General features: G+C 37.8%; 1 protein-coding gene across 3 annotated transcripts; it reads left to right on the top strand.

The window, feature by feature from the left end:
• Nucleotides 1-519: 519 nt before the first annotated feature.
• Nucleotides 520-20,779, top strand: si:ch1073-90m23.1 (rap1 GTPase-activating protein 1). 3 transcript variants are annotated; one of them, XM_039763718.1, is made up of 21 exons: nt 520-977; nt 1,257-1,292; nt 1,863-1,953; nt 2,109-2,144; nt 2,639-2,686; nt 2,770-2,808; nt 2,909-3,115; nt 3,199-3,299; nt 3,662-3,740; nt 3,884-3,937; nt 4,066-4,149; nt 4,237-4,337; nt 7,841-7,970; nt 8,079-8,231; nt 12,766-12,837; nt 12,989-13,075; nt 13,678-13,827; nt 13,941-14,042; nt 19,272-19,330; nt 19,465-19,627; nt 20,763-20,779. In XM_039763718.1, the coding sequence occupies exons 1-20, from the start codon at nt 793-795 to the stop codon at nt 19,583-19,585; spliced, it is 1,935 nt and encodes a 644-aa protein (XP_039619652.1). In that variant the 5' UTR covers nt 520-792; the 3' UTR covers nt 19,586-19,627; nt 20,763-20,779. The 3 variants fall into 3 exon arrangements, with proteins under 3 accessions (XP_039619652.1, XP_039619651.1, XP_039619654.1); XM_039763717.1 differs by lacking the exon at nt 20,763-20,779 and having other exon boundaries at nt 19,465-19,753; XM_039763720.1 differs by lacking the exon at nt 20,763-20,779 and having other exon boundaries at nt 562-581; nt 19,465-19,750.

The following is a 20,779-nucleotide window of genomic DNA, read 5'->3' as shown; positions in this document are numbered from 1 at the left end:
CTGGCTTTCAATAATTAATGATTTCCCAGCAGAAACTCAGGATGCGTGAGCAGTATGAGGTGGAAGTTCGAAGAGGGAGACCTTTACAACATCCTTCACTCGACTATGAGTTTGCTTGTGTCTGAACGCTTGCTGAATACAGCCAGCTGGGAGCTGGCATAGATTCATGAGTGATGCACAGAGACTCCTGTCTGTATGTCTTACAGTCTGTCCTTCACATATAATAAGAGCATGCATAGCTGCTAGCAACAAGTTCAGTCCCTATTATGCAGCAGTCACTTAAGTGAAGTGGTTAAGTCCCCCTTCACCAAACACCCCCCCCACCGGGGCCCCCCCGCCCTGCACCTCCCATACTGGGAGACCTAATTTGAGCCCAGCAGGGAAGGAAATAAGAAACGGGGGGAGGTAAGCGTTTGAAGGAGAAGTAGATATTGTTGGTCAAGGGAGTGGGGGGGTTCCTGACTTCAGAGAGAGAGAGAGAGAGAGGTGGAGCGGGAGAGTTAAAGAGGATTAGTATTTGAATGACTAGCTGCTTAAAGAGATAGTGAGTCATAGCAAAAGAAGTTAGGAGAAAAAAGATGGTGAGGATTCAACTATCCATCCATATATTTCAGAATTATCATTTTCAACAAATAATAGCTGTTAGAGAAAAACAGAGATAAAGGACCTAGCATTTGGCTTCCAAATGTCAAAGGATAATGGGCAGCTTAAAGCCAATGGTGTACATAGTAAGGAAAAGTAAGGGAAGTGGACAGAAGTAAAAGAAAAAACCAAGATGATAACAGGAGGACAATGACAACAATGAAGAAGGAGGAGCCTATAACTGAACTAGACCAACTTAATCGATTGCAGGACACAAAGATTCACCAGGTTAACGTAAATTCACAGCTCAGAGAATGCAGAGCAATGGAGAGAAAGAGGGACCAGGAGAAACCTTTTACTCGGAAGCGCAGCTTCACTTTTGGGGCATACGGGGGGTATGTTATCAATGCCTGTGCAACAGCCTTTGTAGCTTTGTCAGAGATGGAGGGGGGTAGGAGGGTTGTTGGGGGTTTGGAGGCGGGTCATAAAAAGTTAAATTCCTTTCTGGAAATAACATCAAGGACCTGGGGCAGCAAATTAGAAAGAGAGAGAATGAGGTGAAAATTCTGCTGCTTCAGAGTGGATACCTGTACATTTATTAAGGAGCCAAAGGATGTTGGGAGGGAGATGCAGATCAGCCTCACATGCCTTTAACCTCTCTTATTTGCTTTCAGAGAAGATAAATTTTTTGCCTGCACAGGATACCCAAGGTAAGCCTATATTTTTTGGGGCTCCTTTAATTGTCTGCAATATATGACTTTTATGTGTGACTCAGTGTCACAAAGCTGTGAAGATGTTAGAGGGAAAATTACTTACAATAGTAAACTAAAGTGATTTAATATCTGGGAAACAAGTGAAAATTGAGTCGACTGATAGTCTAAAATAAAGTTCTACCCAGAGGACCTGACAATTACTTAACAGAAGAAGGGTCAGTCTTTGTAGCCAAGCAGGCAATTGGGAAATGATAGGGAGCTGGCTAGACAGGTTCTGAATAAGAGGGTCAAGAAGAGCATGACCAGTGATTAGCTGGAGATAATAATTGGTGATGAAATGAACTGAGAAGTCAGACTAAAGAAAACAAACAGAGTAAGAGAGCATAAGCTACACAAAGTAACATCTCCTAGACAAAATGAACAACTGGATACACCTGACATATTGGAAATTCTCTTGAAGCTAATATATAAAAATATGGATTAAAGTAAATGAGCACAATAAACACTTTTACTAAACTGACCACTTGGTTCATACAATAGCTCTAAATATTTTTCTTGATTCTCTAGTAAAACTGATGGTACTCACAGAATTACAGATATACTGGACTCCGCATCGCAGGACATGAATACACTGCACAGTGGGTCAGTGTATCATAAGGTCAGTGACTCAGTGTTGCAACTGAACCTACTGTTGTTTGTTCCCTCCTTCTTAACAGAAAGCTATCTTAAAACACACTTGTGGCTTACACTCTGTAGCCAGACTCTTTTTTTTCTGTTGCTGTTAAAGTGTGATCTTTTTTTTTTTGCTTTCAGACAGCTGACCTCTTTGAAATGATTGAAAAAATGCAGGTTAGATTGATTGATCTATCTATCTATCTATACATTTTAAATTGCCTTATCTATCGGTCATTGAACTTTTACTATTTATGTATTATATAGTGCCTTATTTAACTATCTATTATTGAACTTTTACAGTATATCTATTTATGTGTTATACTGTAGTGCCATATCTATCTATCTATCTATCTATCTATCTATCTATCTATCTATCTATCTATCTATCTATTAGTTTATCCATTATCTGTGTAATTGTTACTTTGTGCCTTTTCTGACTTTGTATGTTTCTACCTACGTGTCTAGTGCCTCTGCGGTGGGCTGTCACCCTGCCCGGGGTTTGTTTCCTGCCTTGTGGCCTGTGTTGGCTGCGATTGGCTCCAGCAGACCCCCATGACCCTATAGTTAGGATATAGTGGGTTGGAAAATGGATGGATGGCTGTCAAGTGCCTTTATTTTCTATCTTGTAACTTAGGCAACTTGGAGTCCTTTATTTTCTTTTCTTACAGGGCAGCAGATTGGATGAGCAGAGATGTGTTTTCCCTCCTCCACATAAGGTGAAAGAAAACAAAAACACACTTTAAATAATAGTACAATATTTTTTGTGTATTAATGCCATGATTTTCTCATGCTATTATAGACTCAAGAAAAAATCAGCATATATACACGGATTCAGGAGGTAGGAGTCCAACCCTTAATTTTGGGTAAGGCTGTTATCCAAAACAAAGAGTATAAAAGTATTTTTTTTTCTCTTCATGGTTCTCTCTTTCCTTAACTAGCTTATTAAGCAGGGAAAACCCATTCCATTAATTCTTGTTCCCCCTTCTGGGGGCTATCGGATGGAAGAATCACGCTATATATCAGCTGAGGAATGGAGCAACCCAGATGATCTCATCTTGGAAAGCAAATGCTCATCCACCCCTGCAACTGTCCTGCTGGAGCGAGACCCAGTGGCTCGAATTTACCGACAACATTTCTTTGGGAAAGTAAGTCATTGAGGGGGGTTTCAGTTCATCCTGTGTCACACTCTTTAATTCAAACTCACCCTTATTTTCATACATGTTTTCAGGATCATCAGAATTTCTATGGTACTGATAGTACCCAAGGAAATGTTGTTCTGTCAGTTCGTCAAGATGAAGGTGACCTGGGCTGTCTGCGACTTATACTGAGGTTTAAGTTCTAAAAATGCAACTTTTAAAAACATATTTACCAAATGTGCAGTTTTTCAAAAGTATATCTGTTGTATAGTGCCATCTTCTATCTAATATAGTACCTTCTCTCTGTCTGTCTCCCTCATCCTTCCTCTTTGTCAAAAATAACATTATTTATTTAGCAGTAATCAGGATTCCCCAAATAAACTGTTAAATCCTAAGTTTTCTTTTAGTTACTGTATGTCCTCTCCCTTGAACCTATAGCAATACACAATAATTACAAATATAGCATGCAAAAAAGAAGTGCAGAAATAGATACAAAAATATCCTCATCCTTATGTACTTCCATTTTTCTAGTGTTTACTTCTGCTATTTTCTTAGGATGAAGAGTGGCTCACTTCATCGTATTTTCTCCAGCATGGGTCCAACTGAGTTCCCCAGCATCTGTCAACTTGCCAAGGTTGACCTGACCTTTGAACTTCAACTTTCTGCAATAGCCTGTATTTATTTTATTTCACGTAGGGACACTTAATTATAAAATAAAATCTAAAGCAGTGAAAAACTTTGGTAACCTCCAGGTGTTATGTCTTTTTAACGCCCTAGCTCTTGTGTGAAGATTTGAATGTGGAGCATTTCTATCCAGTTGTTTACCCTAAGGTGAGTACTGAGCGTTGATTAATCCACTTACAAAATGTGCAACAGTGAAATGTTTTGTGGTCACTTTCAACTCAGTTTTGCTGTATTTATTAAATTTTTTTCCTTTTTGTTGTCTTATTTTCCTTCAGGCCTCCCAGCTGATCCTATCCTTTGATGAACATCTGCTTAGTGACCACTTCAAATTTGGAGTCTTGTTTCAGAGGGAAGGACAGGTTAGCTAACTGTCGAAATTGGCAGACTGTTGGAGTATATAGATGGTCTATATCATAACTGAAGTGTTTATGTCTTTTCTTTATCAGCTAACAGAAGAAGCCATATTGAGCAACCGTGAGGAAACTCTTGAATTTGCTGAATTCTTGTCTGTGCTTGGTCAAACAGTGCCTCTTAGTGGCTATACAGGGTAAAACCATGTTTTATTCATTTAATTCAGAGTGTCCTTGTGTGAAGTTACTAGTTTTCTCCTGCAGCTTGACAACCTTTAAATTTCATCCATCCATCCATCTATTATCCAACCCGCTATATACTAACACAGGGTCACGGGGGTCTGCTGGAGCCAATCCCATCCAACACAGGGCACAAGGTAGAAACATAGTAGGACACCAGCCCACTGCAGGGCACATACACACACCCACACACCAAGCACACACTAGGGACAATTTAGGATCGCCAATGCACCTAACCTGCATGTCTTTGGACTGTGGGAGGAAGCCGGAGCATCCAAAGGAAACCCACGCAGACACGGGGAGAACATGCAAACGCAGGTCTCCTTACTGTGAGGCAGCAGCGCTACCACTGCGCCACTGTGCTGCCCCTCTAAATTTCAGTAAGAAACAAGTCAGTGTCTTTGTGTGGATAAATTCCTTTTTTTAATAATGGTAGGACAAGACTTGGATTAGGGGGCAGTCAACAACCTCCAGTACTACAGCAGTATTTGAGGCAAAATCAGAACAATTCCATTGTTGATAATTTTTTGACACTTCATGAAATAACTTACAAACCTTCTTTCAGATATTACAGACATCAAGTAATTTATGTGTGAACACCAAACATTAAAGCACATTTTTTTGATAGGGGCCAGATACTCCACATAAATAGGATCTTTTATCTCCACATACACCTTAAAACAAGTAGGAGAGGAAAAGACAGCAAACATTAGAGAGATTTCCAATGCTGTTTTATCTTCAATTATACAAGCAACTGTACAGACAGAGAGCATATCATTGTCAGCATTGCCAGAGCAAGAGTATCTGGCACAGATGGAATACAGGAAAAGTTTCTTGTCTCCTGCTGAATTTTTCATAATCAGCTGTGCAGAAGTGGCTTGATCCATAAGTTGGATGGCTAGACATTTTCCAACAAGGCACAACTCAAACGATAAACTTTGAAGACACAAGAGACATCAGCATCAGAGTATTGAAGCTGCCATCTTTTATCATCCTATTCAGATATTTCAACATTTTAACAATAAATTCTACATAACCACTGTCGTAATCATGTTTTCTAGTTACATTTCAAATGGCCCTGTCTTGTGGCTCATATAGTGTCTCATATTATGTGTATAAGCTAAAATACTTTTGCATGTGTGTAGAAATGCAAGCTAAATCTATATGTAAAATATAGAATATAGTAAAATATCACATGTATTTGTGCTTAATCATTTTAAACCTAAATCACAGTAACATACAATTTATGTATTATATTTGCAACTCAGTACACATTCCTGCTTTCTTGGTTACAGTTGCATTAAGTGATAAAAATATAAAGGAATAATGTTTTGTTGATTTCCATAAGATCTGTTTTTGTACAGTACCTGTAAAAAGTATTCACATTTTGTTATTGTACAGAATTGAATCACAGTGGATTTATTTATTTATTTGATCAACAGAAAATGCAGTCCTCTGCAAAGTGAACTAAATTAATTACAAATATACAACAATATATTACTAATCACATAAGTATTCACTCCTTTCAAGCCAGTATTTAGTTGATGCACTTTGGGTAGCCATTCCAGCCTTGAGTCTATGTAGGCTGGTCAGTGTTTGCTTTGCATATCTAAAGACTACAATTTTTCCTCATTCTTCTTTATGAAAAAGCTCAGGCCCTGTCAGATTGCATGGGGTTGTCAGTGAACAGTTTGGTTTTTTTGTTGTTGTTTATTTTTAAGTCCAGCCACAAGTTCTCAGTTAGGTTGACATCTTGACTCTGACTTGGCCATTCCAAGACATTGGCAATGTTGTTTTTAAACCATTCCTGTGTAGTTTTGGCTTTTACCCTTGGGCTTTTTGTCTTGCTGGAAAATAAATCTTCTCCCAAGGTGCAGTTTTTCCTCTGGGAATTTCCTGTATTTTGCTTCATCCTTTATACTCACAAGCTTTCCAGGGCCTGCTGCAGAGAAACATCTTCACACTATGGTACTGCCACCATGTTTCACAGTGGGAAGTTTGTGTTTGATAATGTGCAGTGTAACATAGCATTTAGTCAGATGCATAAAAAGGCTCACGTTTGGTCTCATCAGACCAAAGAACCTTCTTTCAGTTGACTTTAGTGTCTCCCTGTGCTTTCTAACAAGCTGTAGCCAAGGTGTCATGTGTGGCTTTCTCTGTGCCATTCTGGTGAACGACTTGGAAAACACTTTTTGTATATGTGCAGTCTCATGAACCATGCTTGCAACCCATTACAACTGTTTCAGAAAGAAATGCGTCTGGAAGGGGAGTGAAACCCTGAGCAATTCCACTGTAGAGACAAATAATGAAATGACCTGGATCCTCTTGGGCTCATAGCCTTGTCACTGTATTGATCAAAGATCAGTTAATAATGGAGAAGCAAAATCAAAAGTTCAAAATACCACAGAATCAAAATAAATCTTTCACAAGAACAAAAATGCTAAATGCAAAGTCAAAATCGATATCAGAGTTTCTTTACAGTAACGAACTAAAAAACACTCAGAAACACGCCAGAAAGTTTTGTATACACTATGCATAATGTTAGACATTTCTTATAGATTGTCACAATATGACTTGCCCTTTGTGATATGCTCCCTAGTAACTTGTCATCACATCAGTGGATGCCATAAATGACGGTGAGAGTAGAAAAACAAAATGGCATCACAGAGAAAATCAAAAAATGACATTATTAAAAAAAAAAACAACAACTTTCTAATCTAAACATACAATGCTAACATTAATACCAAAACATTCCCTGTCACTAAAAACCTCAAAAAAGGTTAAGCAAACATCATGGAAAAATAATTTCAGGGCAGAAAAAAATTATTAAAGATTAACAGATTGTAGGAGTCAATTGCAGGCTGAAAGGAGCTTTTTCCTGTAGCTCAGCTTGCTGAAAGGACAGCTTGCATTCCCAATGTTTTAAATTCACGTCCTAGCCTTATCATCTCAGGAAGGATGGAGGCTGGCAAGGGTGCAGCATACACCCTGACCATGACAAATGGTGCTGTGACTTAGACTTCTCCTCAGGGAAGGGGCAGGTATAACCAATGGCTCATACACACAGCAAAATTTGTAGAAATGGCTGGGACTGCTCAGGAAACCATATCACAGTTACAGTATATGATAAGATCTGCCACTGGCTGCATGGAATTCCCTATTTATGACAGTGGAAATTTTCCTTTTTGCAACTCCTTACTTCATAAGCTTGCATCCCAGTAGTGCCATCGCAAGGAAGATGGGGATTGGTAAAGGGGAGCAACATAAGCAACTTAACAAAGTTTGAATTAAAAGATGGAATTAGCCTATGAATTAGGAATTATTTACAATAAAAATCAAAGGCTGCAGTGGCACTCCAAGGCCAAAATTGCATTAACTCCTTTTTTTATACAGCATTAATCTTTCTGGATTTTTGACTAAATATTGGTATTTATTTTTTGATTGTGGATTCTCACCATAGATTTAGGGGTGGACTGGATGTTTGTTATGGTCAGACTGGGGTTGAAACCGTGGTCACCAGGTTTGCTGGAAAAGAAATAATGTTCCATGTTGCCACAAAGTTGCCATTCACAGAAGGGGACCCCCAACAGGTATAAAGAATGTTTGTTTTGTTACTCAATAAAATTTTAATTGAACAGGAGTCAGGTGTGGGAGTATGGCCGTCGGGCCATCTGACAGAGGTTTCTGTGCTCTTTCAGCTTCAAAGAAAACGTCACATTGGAAATGATATTGTATCAGTGGTCTTCCAGGAAGGTCAAACTCCCTTCACTCCTGATGCCATTGCCTCAAATTTCCTGCATGCATTTCTGGTTGTTAGAAGAAGAAGGGAGGAGAAGCCAGTTACTTATGAGGTGAGTGAAGCAATCACACCTTGATCATAATTTCAAAAGGATTATCCTCAAAATTAATTAAAACACTTGCTTTTCATAAATATATCAACAATCTGAGCTAATACATTAATTTAAAAATGGAAATCTTTGACATACTCTAATTATAGTCTTTGGTCCCTGCATAATACCCTGTATACATAGGGAAAGAGAATGAAATGGAATTAAACATTCTGGATAACAATTTGACCTTCTACTAGACCGACTGATTAGAACATTAGAACACTCTAGACAAGAACAGGCCATTCAGCCCAACAAAGCTCGCCAGTCCTATCCACTTATTTCCTCCAAGAAAACATAAAGTCGAGTTTTGAAAGTCCATAACGTCTTACTGTCTACCACACTACTTGGCAGCTTATTCCAAGTGTCTGTCGTTCTTTGTGTAAAGAAAAACTTCCTAATGTTTGTGCGAAATTTACCCTTAGCAAGTTTCCAACTGTGTCCTCGTGTTCTTGATGAACTCATTTTAAAATACAAGTCTCAATCCACTGTACTAATTCCCTTCATAATTTTAAACACTTCAATCATGTCAACACTTAATCTTCTTTTGCTTAAACTGTAAAGGCTCAGCTCTTTAATCTTTCCTCATAATTCAACCCCTGTAGCCCTGGAATCAGCCTAGTCGCTCTTCTCTGGACCTTTTCTAGTGCTGCTATGTCCTTTTTGTAGCCTGGAGACCAAAACTGCACACAGTACTCAAGATGAGGCCTCTCACCAGTGCATTATAGAGGTTGAGCATAACCTCCTTGGACTTGTACTCCACACATGGTGCTATATATCCTAACATTCTGTTAGCCTTCTTAATAGCTTCTGAACACTGTCGGGAAGTTGATAGCTTAGAGTCCACTATGACTCCTAAATCCTTCTCATAAGGTGTACTCTCGATTTTCCAACCGCCCATTGTGTATTCAAACCTAATATTTTTACTTCCTATGTGTAATACTTTACATTTACTGACATTAAATTTCATCTGCCACAAATCTGCCCAAGCCTGTATGCTATCCAAGTCCTTCTGTAATGATATAATGGATTCCAAATTATCTGCTAATCCACCTATCTTGGTATCATCTGCAAACTTAACCAGCTTGTTACTTATATTCCTATCTAAATCATTTATATATATTAAAAATAGCAGCGGCCCTAGCACTGACCCCTGTGGAACACCACTCTTAACATCGGCCAGTTCTGATGAGGTTCCTCGCACCATCACCCTCTGCTTCCTGAGCCAATTCTGCACCCATCTAAAAACATCACCCTGAACTCCCACTTCTTTTAACTTGATGCCCAACCTCTCATGTGGCACCTTATCAAATGCTTTCTGAAAGTCCAGATAAATAATATCATAAGCTCCACTTTGATCGTATCCTTTTGTTGCCTCCTCATAGAATTCCAGCATGTTAGTAAAACGCAACCTCCGTCTTCTGAACCCATGCTGACTGTTCAGAATAACTCCTGTCCTTGCCATGTGTTGCTCAATCTTATCCTTAATAATTCCTTCCATTAATTTTCCTGTGATGCATGTTAAGCTTACTGGCCTATAGTTGCTTGGATCTGCCCTGTCACCCTTTTTATATAATGGGATGATATTTGCCATTTTCCAGTCCTTCAGAATCTCTCCAGTGCAGTGACTTCCTAAAAATATGTGTCAAGGGTTTATATATGTACTCACTAGCCTCCTTAAGAACACGAGGATAAATATTATCTGGTCCTGGTGATTTGTTTGATTTCATCTTATTTAATCTGAGCAGCACTTCTCCCTCTACAATTTCCAAATCCCTCAGTACCTCCTTAGTAGTAGCATTTACGTCTGGGAGGTTATCCACTTGCTCACTTGTGAACACCTCAGAAAAATGTAAGTTTAGGGCATCCGCTATTTCACTGTCTGTATCTTTTAATTCCCCTTTACTATTCCTGATGCACTTGACCTCCTCCTTAACTGTTCTTTTACTACTAAAATACTGAAAGAATCTCTTGGGGTCTTCTTTCGCCTTATCTGCTATATTCCTCTCCAACTGTCTTTTAGCCTCCTGATATCCTTCTTAATGGTTGCCCTCATGTTCTCATACGCTCTACAATTCACTTTGCAGTCGTTAGTCTTATATGCCTTTTAAAGCAGTTTTTTCCTTTGCCACTTCTTTTTTAAATCTTTATTAATCCACCTATTAATTCCAAATTTAGGTATGTATCTATCCTGCATTACATGTAAAACATTTTTAAACCTGTTCCACTGCTCCTCGACTGTCTCCACATTTAAAAGCTTATCCCAGTCTATCCTACTTAGACTTTGTCGCATCTGCTCAAAATTAGCCCTACAAAAGTTCAACTTAACAATTTTAGTCTTTGCATCTGCACTCTTACAAAATACTGAGAATTGTATTACATTATGGTCACTTGACCCTAGTGGTTCAATCACCTCTACACCCTCAATTCTATCCTGATTATTACAAAATACTAAATCCAGACAGGCTTCACCCCGTGTTGGTGCTCTAACATGCTGTGTTAAACTGATCAGAGATAATGTACCAATTGTTTGGAAATAGGTAGTAAATACTGTAATTAAGATGTACTGTGGTGCTGTGCTGGCCTACAACCCTGGTGAGCCCTGGGCTCCTGGCCCATTCTCAGTCCTTGGGGAGTTGCCATGTTTTTCTTATGTCTTCAAAAGCTTTTTCTAGGAACTCTTGCTTTCCCCCACATCCTAAAGATGTATGGGTTAAGCGCAGTGCTATTCAATGTGTCCTTTGATGAACTGTAATCAGGCTCAACTTTGATTGAAGCCTAGTGTCTGAAACTATCGGGATTAGCATCAGTCTGCTCGTACCTGGAAAACTGGCTTTAGAAAGAAAGAGGACAGATATGTTTAAAATTAACAGTTCCCTGGGCACATTTCATTATTGAGTTGCAGAGAGACGTAGAGGTCACTTTTACACTGTTGTCACTGTTTTTGTCATCATGTAATTTTAATGAATGCACTTGCGTTCTTTTCAGTTCAGTACCTCTTAGTTTAGCTTATGTGTGATGTAGGAGAATGAATGAATTTCTGTATCATGGCCGACCTAAGAATGCCAAATGAGAGTAAGCAACGGTGTGTTCGTTGATATTCCTTATTTGTTTTGGCTTTGGTAACGCCAGTAATTAAATAGTTTGGCAAGGCTCCCACTTTATTTTCCTTATCTTTCGCTGTAGGGTGTTCCGGCCATTACACTTACTGTATATCAACTTGACTGAAGTATACTTGTTTTCAACAGCCAGAATAATACAGTTAGTTAATAAACGCGATAATTATAGAAATACATATAACACAGAAGAGGCTAGTTGTTCACTGGCTTTTTAGAGTTCTAATTTATCTTACACAAATCAACAGTTCTCCAATACCATGTTTTTAAGGATGATGTCTGACATTGTGTAGAGTTGTTGTCATTGCTTCAGGTTAAATTAGAGGTCTCTTCTTGCATTGGACTGCACTATCTGTCTTTGCTATGTGGTCCTTTTGTCTGCGGGGTGTTGTGATGATGTCTTCCTCAACTTGCTTTTAGGCTGTTTACTATGAGCTCTGCAACGTCATAGGTAATAGCATTATTGCTTCTTTTACAAGAGTATAGGCACTGAAGTTCACTTCTCAAAGTAATTTTGCTTTGCAGTCTTTTCACAGAGGACTTTGTCACTGGCACAGTTCTTGGGTTTGCACAATTGATCTTAGGGCTTTTTCAGGACATTCAGATCCAAGTCCCTATAAACAGTAACTTCTAGGCCAAAGAAAGTTTGTGACTTTTTTTTACTTCCCAGAGACTTGTGACTTCTTACACAAAGAGAGTAGATTGTCAGCTTTCAGCTCCCCAAAGATAGCCATTTCCTCAGCTTTCAACTCCCCCTAAAAAGAACAGATGATATGAATGCAGCTAATTTTGAAGAAAGGTGTAACCTCTGGTGATTTCATCAAGGTTCCTTCCAGTTACAGACCCAGTGCCTACTTATAAAATTGTTACTTTGTCCATCACATTCAGCCAGGGTTCAATTAGTGGTTACAAGTCTAAAATGAATGTCCATTTGGGAGTTCCTTTGTCTGCCGGAGTCTCTGTAGAGGAGTCAGCTCAACTCTGATTTATACTTTTGGTATCAGTTAAAGTACAGAGCTGAACAAAGCATTGGTTAAAACTAGATATCAGTCATTAAATCTGGAATGCAGGTGGGAACTTGTGTATCCCTGTTAAATCTGCTGTTCTAACAGGCTTTGCGTGCAACTGAAAGTCTAGAAGAATGGGCAATGGCCACTTTTTTATACTTTTATGCATGCTCTTTCTAATTTGGTGGCCTAACATTCCTTGTCTTTTGCCCATTTGCTTTTATAATTTGTATATATAACTGTCATTTTTTAAAACTTTAACCTTTGTCATTTTTGCTTTTTCATTATACTAATTTGTTCACTAATTTACATTAAATAACACATTCATCCATTTACACATATCTGCAACTTCAAGAAAGCTTTGTGTCTATGCAGGTGTCTGTTGTTACCAGAGATGATGTTCCTGAGTTTGGCCCTCCTCTTCCAAGACCGCCTATCTTTACAAAGGTAAAAGAATGAAGAAGTGTTTATGTTTATATTTCTTTTTACCTGGTTCATTTCAGCTATGAACCTGTCTGTTCAAAGATTTGGACTCTCTTCTTGTCCAATCCTGAGACTCATCAATTGATGGTGGCCATTGTGATTTTTCTCCAAACAGAGAGCTTTACTGCGTGAATTCCTCCTCACCAAGCTGATCAACGCAGAGATAGCCTGCTACCAAGCTGAGAAGTTCAAGAGACTGGAGGCAAATTTATTTCTTTTGTATATGTGTGTTGTGTGAAATTGGTCAGCATGTGTGTGTGTTCGTTCTTATACATTGCATGTTAACCTCTATATTTTATCATTAAGGGTAACATAGTAAGCTTGGTGGTGAGTTTCAAGAGATTTTTGAACTTGTAGTCAGCAATTACTTCTGACACTGCCTTTTTGTGCTCTTGTTACTATTACCATAGTACTACATACAAGAACGATATGCAGTTTATAATGTATATAGTGACTTGGTTTATGTTTCATTCCAAATACCGGACAGCAAATATGGGGGTCAGAGGAAAATGAGTAGGGAAGAATTCACTTCAGGAAAAATTATAAGTGTATAATTGTACATATCCTTTATTTATAAGAGAACCATTTAGATCCACAAGGCCTGATAGATCTTCCTGTGAAATATCCTAATATTATATATATATATATTATATATATATTATATATATGTATATTTCATTTACCTTTGCTATCTTGTTTAACTTTTTGTATTGTCTATTTGCTTAAATACCTTCTTATGGTGTTCTTTGTAAAAGGTGCTATATAAAATGAAAAGCAATTTTTTGTCACTTTCCCTGTGCTTAGGAGCGAACTCGGGGAGCTCTTCTGGATGCCCTGCATCGGGAACTCATCAGCCGCTCCCAAATCATGCTGAGATCAGCATCTCCAGTGTCAGATGGGGAATGCATGGAGAATGAGGCCACCACACCAGGAGGTTTCCTGGAAAATTTTAAAGTCAGTTGGTTTTCAGCTTTTTTACATGCAGTATCAGTATTTAGATTGGTTTTGATTTGATAATTTTTAAAGATGCAGCATTTAGGACACTTTCTTTTTCCCCACTATCTCAGCGTGCAATCCGGGTTCGTAGTCAGTCTCTTGATACCAGTGGGCCTGGTGGGAAAAAACAAATTGGAGGATCACCTCAGAAACATAGACTGTCAAGAGACAGTGTAAGTATCACCAGGGATCGGGCAGTTGGTTGGCTTGTCTATCATTATATTCATAAGGTGTCAGGTGACCGAGTTCTTCTCTTGAAGAGAAACACTTTTAGGTACAAATGGTCCATACAATTTAAGTAAAGTCAAGTTATCCTTCTAGCTTGAAACTACATATTTGTGAATCACATGTAAAAATCTAATTTATTTCAGCTCATATATTCTATAAAAAACCATAACTAAAATCCTGCATAAACTGTTATTATTAATGCATGTTCAAGTTATTTTACATTCATTTCCAATAATGGCACATTTAAGAGCTTATATGAAGACTCCAAAAACAAATCACCTCTCAGAACTTTCCACATTTTATTGTATTTAATTGGTATTGCCTTTCCATTGATTATCACAAAAACCTGCTTAATATTAAAAACACAAACCAAATTATTTAGGTCTTCTACATTAATAATATAAATTTCTCAGCCCTGCTTAATCTCTATCATGGGACAGAATTATAAACAATAAGTTCTAAATAAAGCTTTTGGTTTAGCACAAGAGTAAAACTGGAAGCTCTGAATTCAGTACCCATGACCAGAACCCAGCACTACTGTCTCAGAGAGAATAGCACTGTGAAGGGTCGAAACACCCAGAGCGATCCTCAGTCAAGTCAAATAGTGCCAAGTCCTGTATTCCCTCAAGGAGCGGGTGAATTTTAAGCCAAGAGACAGGCTCAGTGTTGCATAATAAGCTCAATACAGCTAGCAGCCTAGCCACTGTTCTGACCATAGGTTGGTTAGTGGAAGTTTTAGGTGTCTGAATATGGAAATGTTTAGTCAAAAGACAAACTGAGGTCAAATACCATAGATTCAAAAACAAATTTTTCACCAAAACAAAATGCCAACACAAAGTCAAGGTGTAACTTGTTTATCAGAGATTTGTTACACTAGAAGGCCAGAAAATACCCAGAAACAACAACAACAACATTTATTTATATAGCACATTTTCATACAAACAGTAGCTCAAAGTGCTTTACATATTAAAGAATAGAAAAATGAAAGACACAATTATAAAACAACATAAATCAACAGAAACACACAAGAACATTTTGTATTTATTATCCATAAACTTGGACATTGTGGAACACATGGAGCGAGCTTATAAACTGTCCCAACAGTTACACTATATTATGCAACTTGATATTGGTGAATAAAGTAAGCCATCATAGCATTATTTTAATGGGCACCAAAAAAATGGTAATGACCATGGAAAAACAAAAAGGCATTGCAGATAAAATAAAAAATAACATTAAAACAAATAAGAACTTTTTCTTGCACACGTTACTCTGATTAATACATGTTCATGTTGTTTTAAAATTATTTCAAGTAATGACACATTTAGAAGCATATATGAAGACTTTAAAAAGAAATCAACTCTTGAAACCTATCATATTTTATTGCATTTGATTGGTGTTGTCTTTCCATTGATTAATACAAAAATCTCAATAAGGTGAAGGCTAAAAATATTTAGACCTTAATACATATGCTTTTCAGCACTGCTTAATCTGTATAAAAGTCTCAGGGTGGGGTTAATAGAGCGCCCACCCCAGCAGCACTGTTGGTATCAACATCACCCTTTGGGACAGCATCTTTGGGTCATATAATTAGGATGCAAAATAGAGAGCAAAATACAAAAAGAATATATAAAGAAAGTTTGCCTCAAGATTTCTAATCTGTGAGAAACCCGGGACATGATAAAGTATTCCCCAAAGTAAAGTTGCACTAAAGGCACTTCACTTCAGTAAGGACAGCTATGAAAATTGCTACTCACCTATAGTGCATCCTAGTGTGTTAGAATTTTTCTCTAAATTTACGTTCAACAACCAATAAGAAAAATAAAAGTTCACTTTAATTTTACATTATACAAATTGATAGTAGTTAAGTTGTAATAAAAGTTCATTTTACTAAAATAAGTCAAGTCAAGTGACTTTATTGGCATACCATCCATACACAGTTTTATAGCATACCGTGGTACAAAACAACGTTCCAAGGACCAAGGTACAACATTTACATCAGGGTTGCCCACACTTCTTCGGCTTGCGAGCTACTTTTAAAATGAACATGTCAAAATGATCTACCTACATTAAAAATGCTACATATATATACACTGAGTATCAGAGATGGATAGTAACGAGTTACATTTACTTGAGTAACTTTTTAAAAAAAATTGTACTTCTAAGAGTAGGTTTACTGCACCACACTTTTTACTTTTACTTGAGTACATTTGTGAAGAAGAAACGCAACTCTTACTCTGCTACATTGGACAACACTTTTTTTCCATTAGATGAAGTCTGACAGACAATTTTCAATCTGCTCTGTGTAGCGTATGATGTCAAGTTGCACATGCCTTCCATTGCGTCTCCAGCTCTGACACAAGGTTTTGGATGTTCCCCAAATCAAGGTACTGCAGCTTTGAGGACAGATGTTGCATTTTTCGTTTGAAAGCACTAATCATATTGACCATGGTTTTCTCTTTTCCTTGCAGCTGTAAATTAAGCTCATTCAACATGTTGGTCACATCGGAAAAAAAATGCCAAGTCTAGCAGCCATTGATCGTTATTAAGTTACTTGTATTCTGCATGTTTAATGACAAGGAGAAACTCCTTTTTCTCCGGCCAGGGGTCTTGAAATCTCAGCAGGAATTTCTCCCTAGCCTTCTGCCTCAACAAAGGCATCTTTTATCATCTCTCCATCTTGGAAGGACTTCTTATTTTTAATGATCGAGTGACTCACCCGGAACGATGCTTCTATGTGTCTGCCTTTGCTTTTGAATTCAGCCGAGTAAAAAATGACGGCTGTCCGATTAACTGCAATTTTAGTTCCCTCTCCTTCCTCTTTCTCAGATTGTTTTTCAGAAGGAAGTCAGTTTTATAGTTTTTATGAACAGTTTGAAAGTGCCTTTCCACATTTTCCTTCTTTGGAATAGCAATGATAGATTGACAGATCAGACAAACACACTTCGATTATGACATTTTTAAAAAAAAAAAAAATCATATACCAATTCCACATCCAGCCCATAACCAACAATTTTTTTTTAAATCCCTTCTTTAGTTGATATAAATTGGAAAGCTAACTAGATCACTTAGATAGCCGGAGTTTTGCAGTAGCTCACGTGTTTGATCGTGTGTGCGTGATGACCAGTGTGTTAGAAGAAAAGAGATCTCCGACTGGCTGTCCTGTATGTCAATCAAGTGGCAAATGCCATAGGGAGGATATATGATAGACTAACATAAAAAATACATTTTTTTGAATGCAATGCGATCTACCTGCACTACCTTTCCTATCTACCGGTTGATTGTGATCAATGTATTGGGCACCCCTCATTTACATAAACACATGACAAGTTCCAGGTATCCCTGTAGAATAATAAGAATTGGGGGAGGTAGGCTTTCATTTCTCAGCCACCAAAGAAAGTGGAGAAGCTGCTGCACCTTCTTAGATATTGAGGTGGAGTTAATTGACCAAGTAAGGTCAACTGACACGTGCAGACCAAAGAATTTGGTGTGCTTAAAGAATTCCACCACAGAGCCTTCACTGTGAAGTGGGGTATGGACAACAGCATGGACCTTCCTGATGTCAGCATTCATTTCTTATCCATGTACAGAGACGTATTGCTTTCACTTGCACCAGTCCACCAATTGTCCATTCTACAAGGTGACTTATTCCTATTGCTGATAAGATCCACCATTGTTGTGTCATCACCAAACTTAATGATAGTGTTAGAGCTATACATAGCCATACAGTCTAGAGTCAGTAGAGTGAACAGAGGTGTGCTGAGTGCACAGCCCTGGAGAGCACCAGTGTTCAGTGGGGTTTCTTTTTAAGGAAGTCTATGACCCAATTGCATAGGAAAGTGTTGTAGCCTAACAGACTCAGATTCCCTATGGGCTTCTAAAGGAAATGGTGTTGAATGCCGAATGGAAGTCTATACATTCTAGTATAAGTGTCTCTTTTCTTCGGACGCAAAAAGGCCAAGTGAAGAGTAAGTGATATTCAAAAGAATTCACTCTAAACGTGAAAGTCCAAAATCAAAGTCTCAATGTAAAACTGTAGCCATTACTAAATATCCAAACCAATGTGTAACATTAATCTCAAAGGTTGGCCAAAACCAATCATCAGACAACACTTCAACCCAAGAACTAAGAGAAAACTGGTTCTGCAAAGGTTGCAAACTTAAGTACTTAAAGGCAGCTGAGGCACATGTCTGATTTAAACCACAGAGGAAATGAGCAGAAACAACAAATAAAAGGAATCTAAACATAAAAGCAGCAGTTAAAACAGAGCCAGGGAATGAGCACCAGTGGGAACATAACTGGATAACTGAGCAATTTTGTAAAGAGAAAATGGAAGAAACTGTAGTGTCTTGATGTGTAAAACTGTTAGAAGTTTATTCTGAAAGACACATGGCTATTATTTTATACCTCTGCAAAACAGATTCAAAACATGTACTTTAAGTGCATTCTCTTTTATATTTGTTTTAGACTGATTTGAATTTTATTTTTGGTTAAAATCGAGTGTTTCTGTTCATTATGAAAAAAATATCCCATTAAGAACACCCTGCCATACAAATAAATATAAAATAGTCAAAAACAGCTAACATATTACAGTACCTGTGTTGAAAAAAATCTGAAACAATGTCAGTTATTTTATTGGTAATATTTGTAAACTGAAAATTCATCAGAAAAGGCTTGGAGTAATATTCAGAATCAAATGGATTTAACCATATATTGAAAGGTTTACTAGTACATACAAAAAGTTTGATATGTTGACAAATGCTGCAATAAATTTGGAGCTTGACACCAAAGAACTGGAGATTGCTATGCACAAAAGTGGTGAGCTGGACAGAAAGACTTTTAAACAGAGAATAGGATCGGCTTTTCAGCATTTGGCTGATTGGACTCACTGGCTGACCCACTTGATATACAGAGAAGTGACTTTCCAATAGCAAACAACTAAAGCCACCCCACAGGAAAAGAACATATTTGCACATTAATATAAATACTACTCATTTAAATACACATTTAAATTGTAAAAAAAAAAATGCCCAGCATACAGATTCCTCTTTGTCTTTTTAGTCTCTCCACATCCCTCTCCCACCGGAGCTCTCCCAACTCCTCCATTTTAAGTACACAATTGAATGCCATTCACTTCTCTGGTGTCAATCTGTGTACTTTTATTTCATTCACAGATGCCACGTTTCTCAACTACTTTGGGGGCAAAAGACAGCACAAGTGAAGAAAGAGGCAGGTAAGTTGTTACTGAAGCTGTGTACAAGAACAACTACAAAGACAAGCCCAGAAACAGCCAAACAATAATATCTTACATTGAGATGTGCAGATTTGTAAGAAATATATCCTCTTCCTATTTATATTTTGTTTTAGTGAAGTGACCAGTCATGGATTTAGTAACGGCCCAGTTGGTACTCTCACTCCTTCACCCTCAAATGAAAACAATGAGACAGCTGGCAGAGTTGATGCTCACAGTAATGAAGAGGAAGGATAGACTAAAAGATGAACCCTTGAACATAGAAAGAAAAACAGAACTGTGGGTATATGCAACCAAATATTGTATTTGCTTATCTAATATGCTACTTGAGACAAATATTGTGGTGTTTATAGTGTCACAATCGAGAAGAGTATTTAATAAAGTCTATATTTAACTGTAAACATCAAAATGCCTATTCTTTAACATCTTAACACCTATCTTTTCCAGCCTTGGAATGAATTAACAATTCCCTGCTGGTTTCCGAGTATAATCAGTGGATGTATGCTTTTCCTGTTTTATGAGCAATATTCATCAAAATTATATATGTCACATTAGAAGGCTGAAGGGGCCATTTCAAGCCATAGACTTTGGGGCAGCAAAGGCAGGAGTCCACTTTATTTAACAGACACACACTTAACTGAAGTATCCTCTACATAAAGCATTCTACAATCCAGCAGCATCTTGCCACCCTTTCTCTCCTGCTCCCAGCATCCTCCCACTCTGGCTTACTTCACACACTAATACTAAGCAGAATCACATACAATGGATTTCACAGATCTTCAAACGAACTACTTTTTAATAAATCATGCAGAGCCACTAGGAGCAATGTGTGGCTTGGATCTACCAGCTAACAATATTGCTCTAGATTTTTGTAAGGTAAGTCTTAAGGTTGTGTTTCAACCACTTTGCTGGCTAACTCGGGCTCTCTGTCCTCAGCTCAACCTATAGTAGAGGATGGATGTGCCACCACAACAGAACGACCAAATTAACCTGTACAACTTCTTTTTAAGTAACATTCAACTAAAATGGTCTAATGTTGGCTACTCCCATTTTCCTCACATATAAAATTCTATGTACTTCTCTATCTGAAAGCTTTGCATGTTAAGAAAATTAACAACCCCAAATTGTCCCTGTATTAAAGTGAATGAATCTGTTGATGAGTGTGCTCTGTTATGGACTGACCCACTAATTAAGGTTGATTCTGCCTTGCATCCAATGCTATCGCAATAGGCTGTTGCACGTGCCACCTGAAAATTGATTACAAAGATCGGAAAATGGACAAGTGTATAGATATCTAATGTTCCGCAGTAGAGATGAGGTCTGGGCTGGTCATCTATAGGTTAAGTGTGAATTAAAACAGGTTATACCAAATGATATGAATATTTTTTCCTTTTCTTTTTTTTATCTTGTACAGTGTTATGTACAGCAAAC

The sequence above is a fragment of the Polypterus senegalus genome, chromosome 9, assembly GCF_016835505.1.
Source record: "Polypterus senegalus isolate Bchr_013 chromosome 9, ASM1683550v1, whole genome shotgun sequence".
Classification (NCBI taxonomy): domain Eukaryota; kingdom Metazoa; phylum Chordata; class Cladistia; order Polypteriformes; family Polypteridae; genus Polypterus; species Polypterus senegalus.
This window is presented reverse-complemented; position numbering and strand designations above follow the sequence as displayed.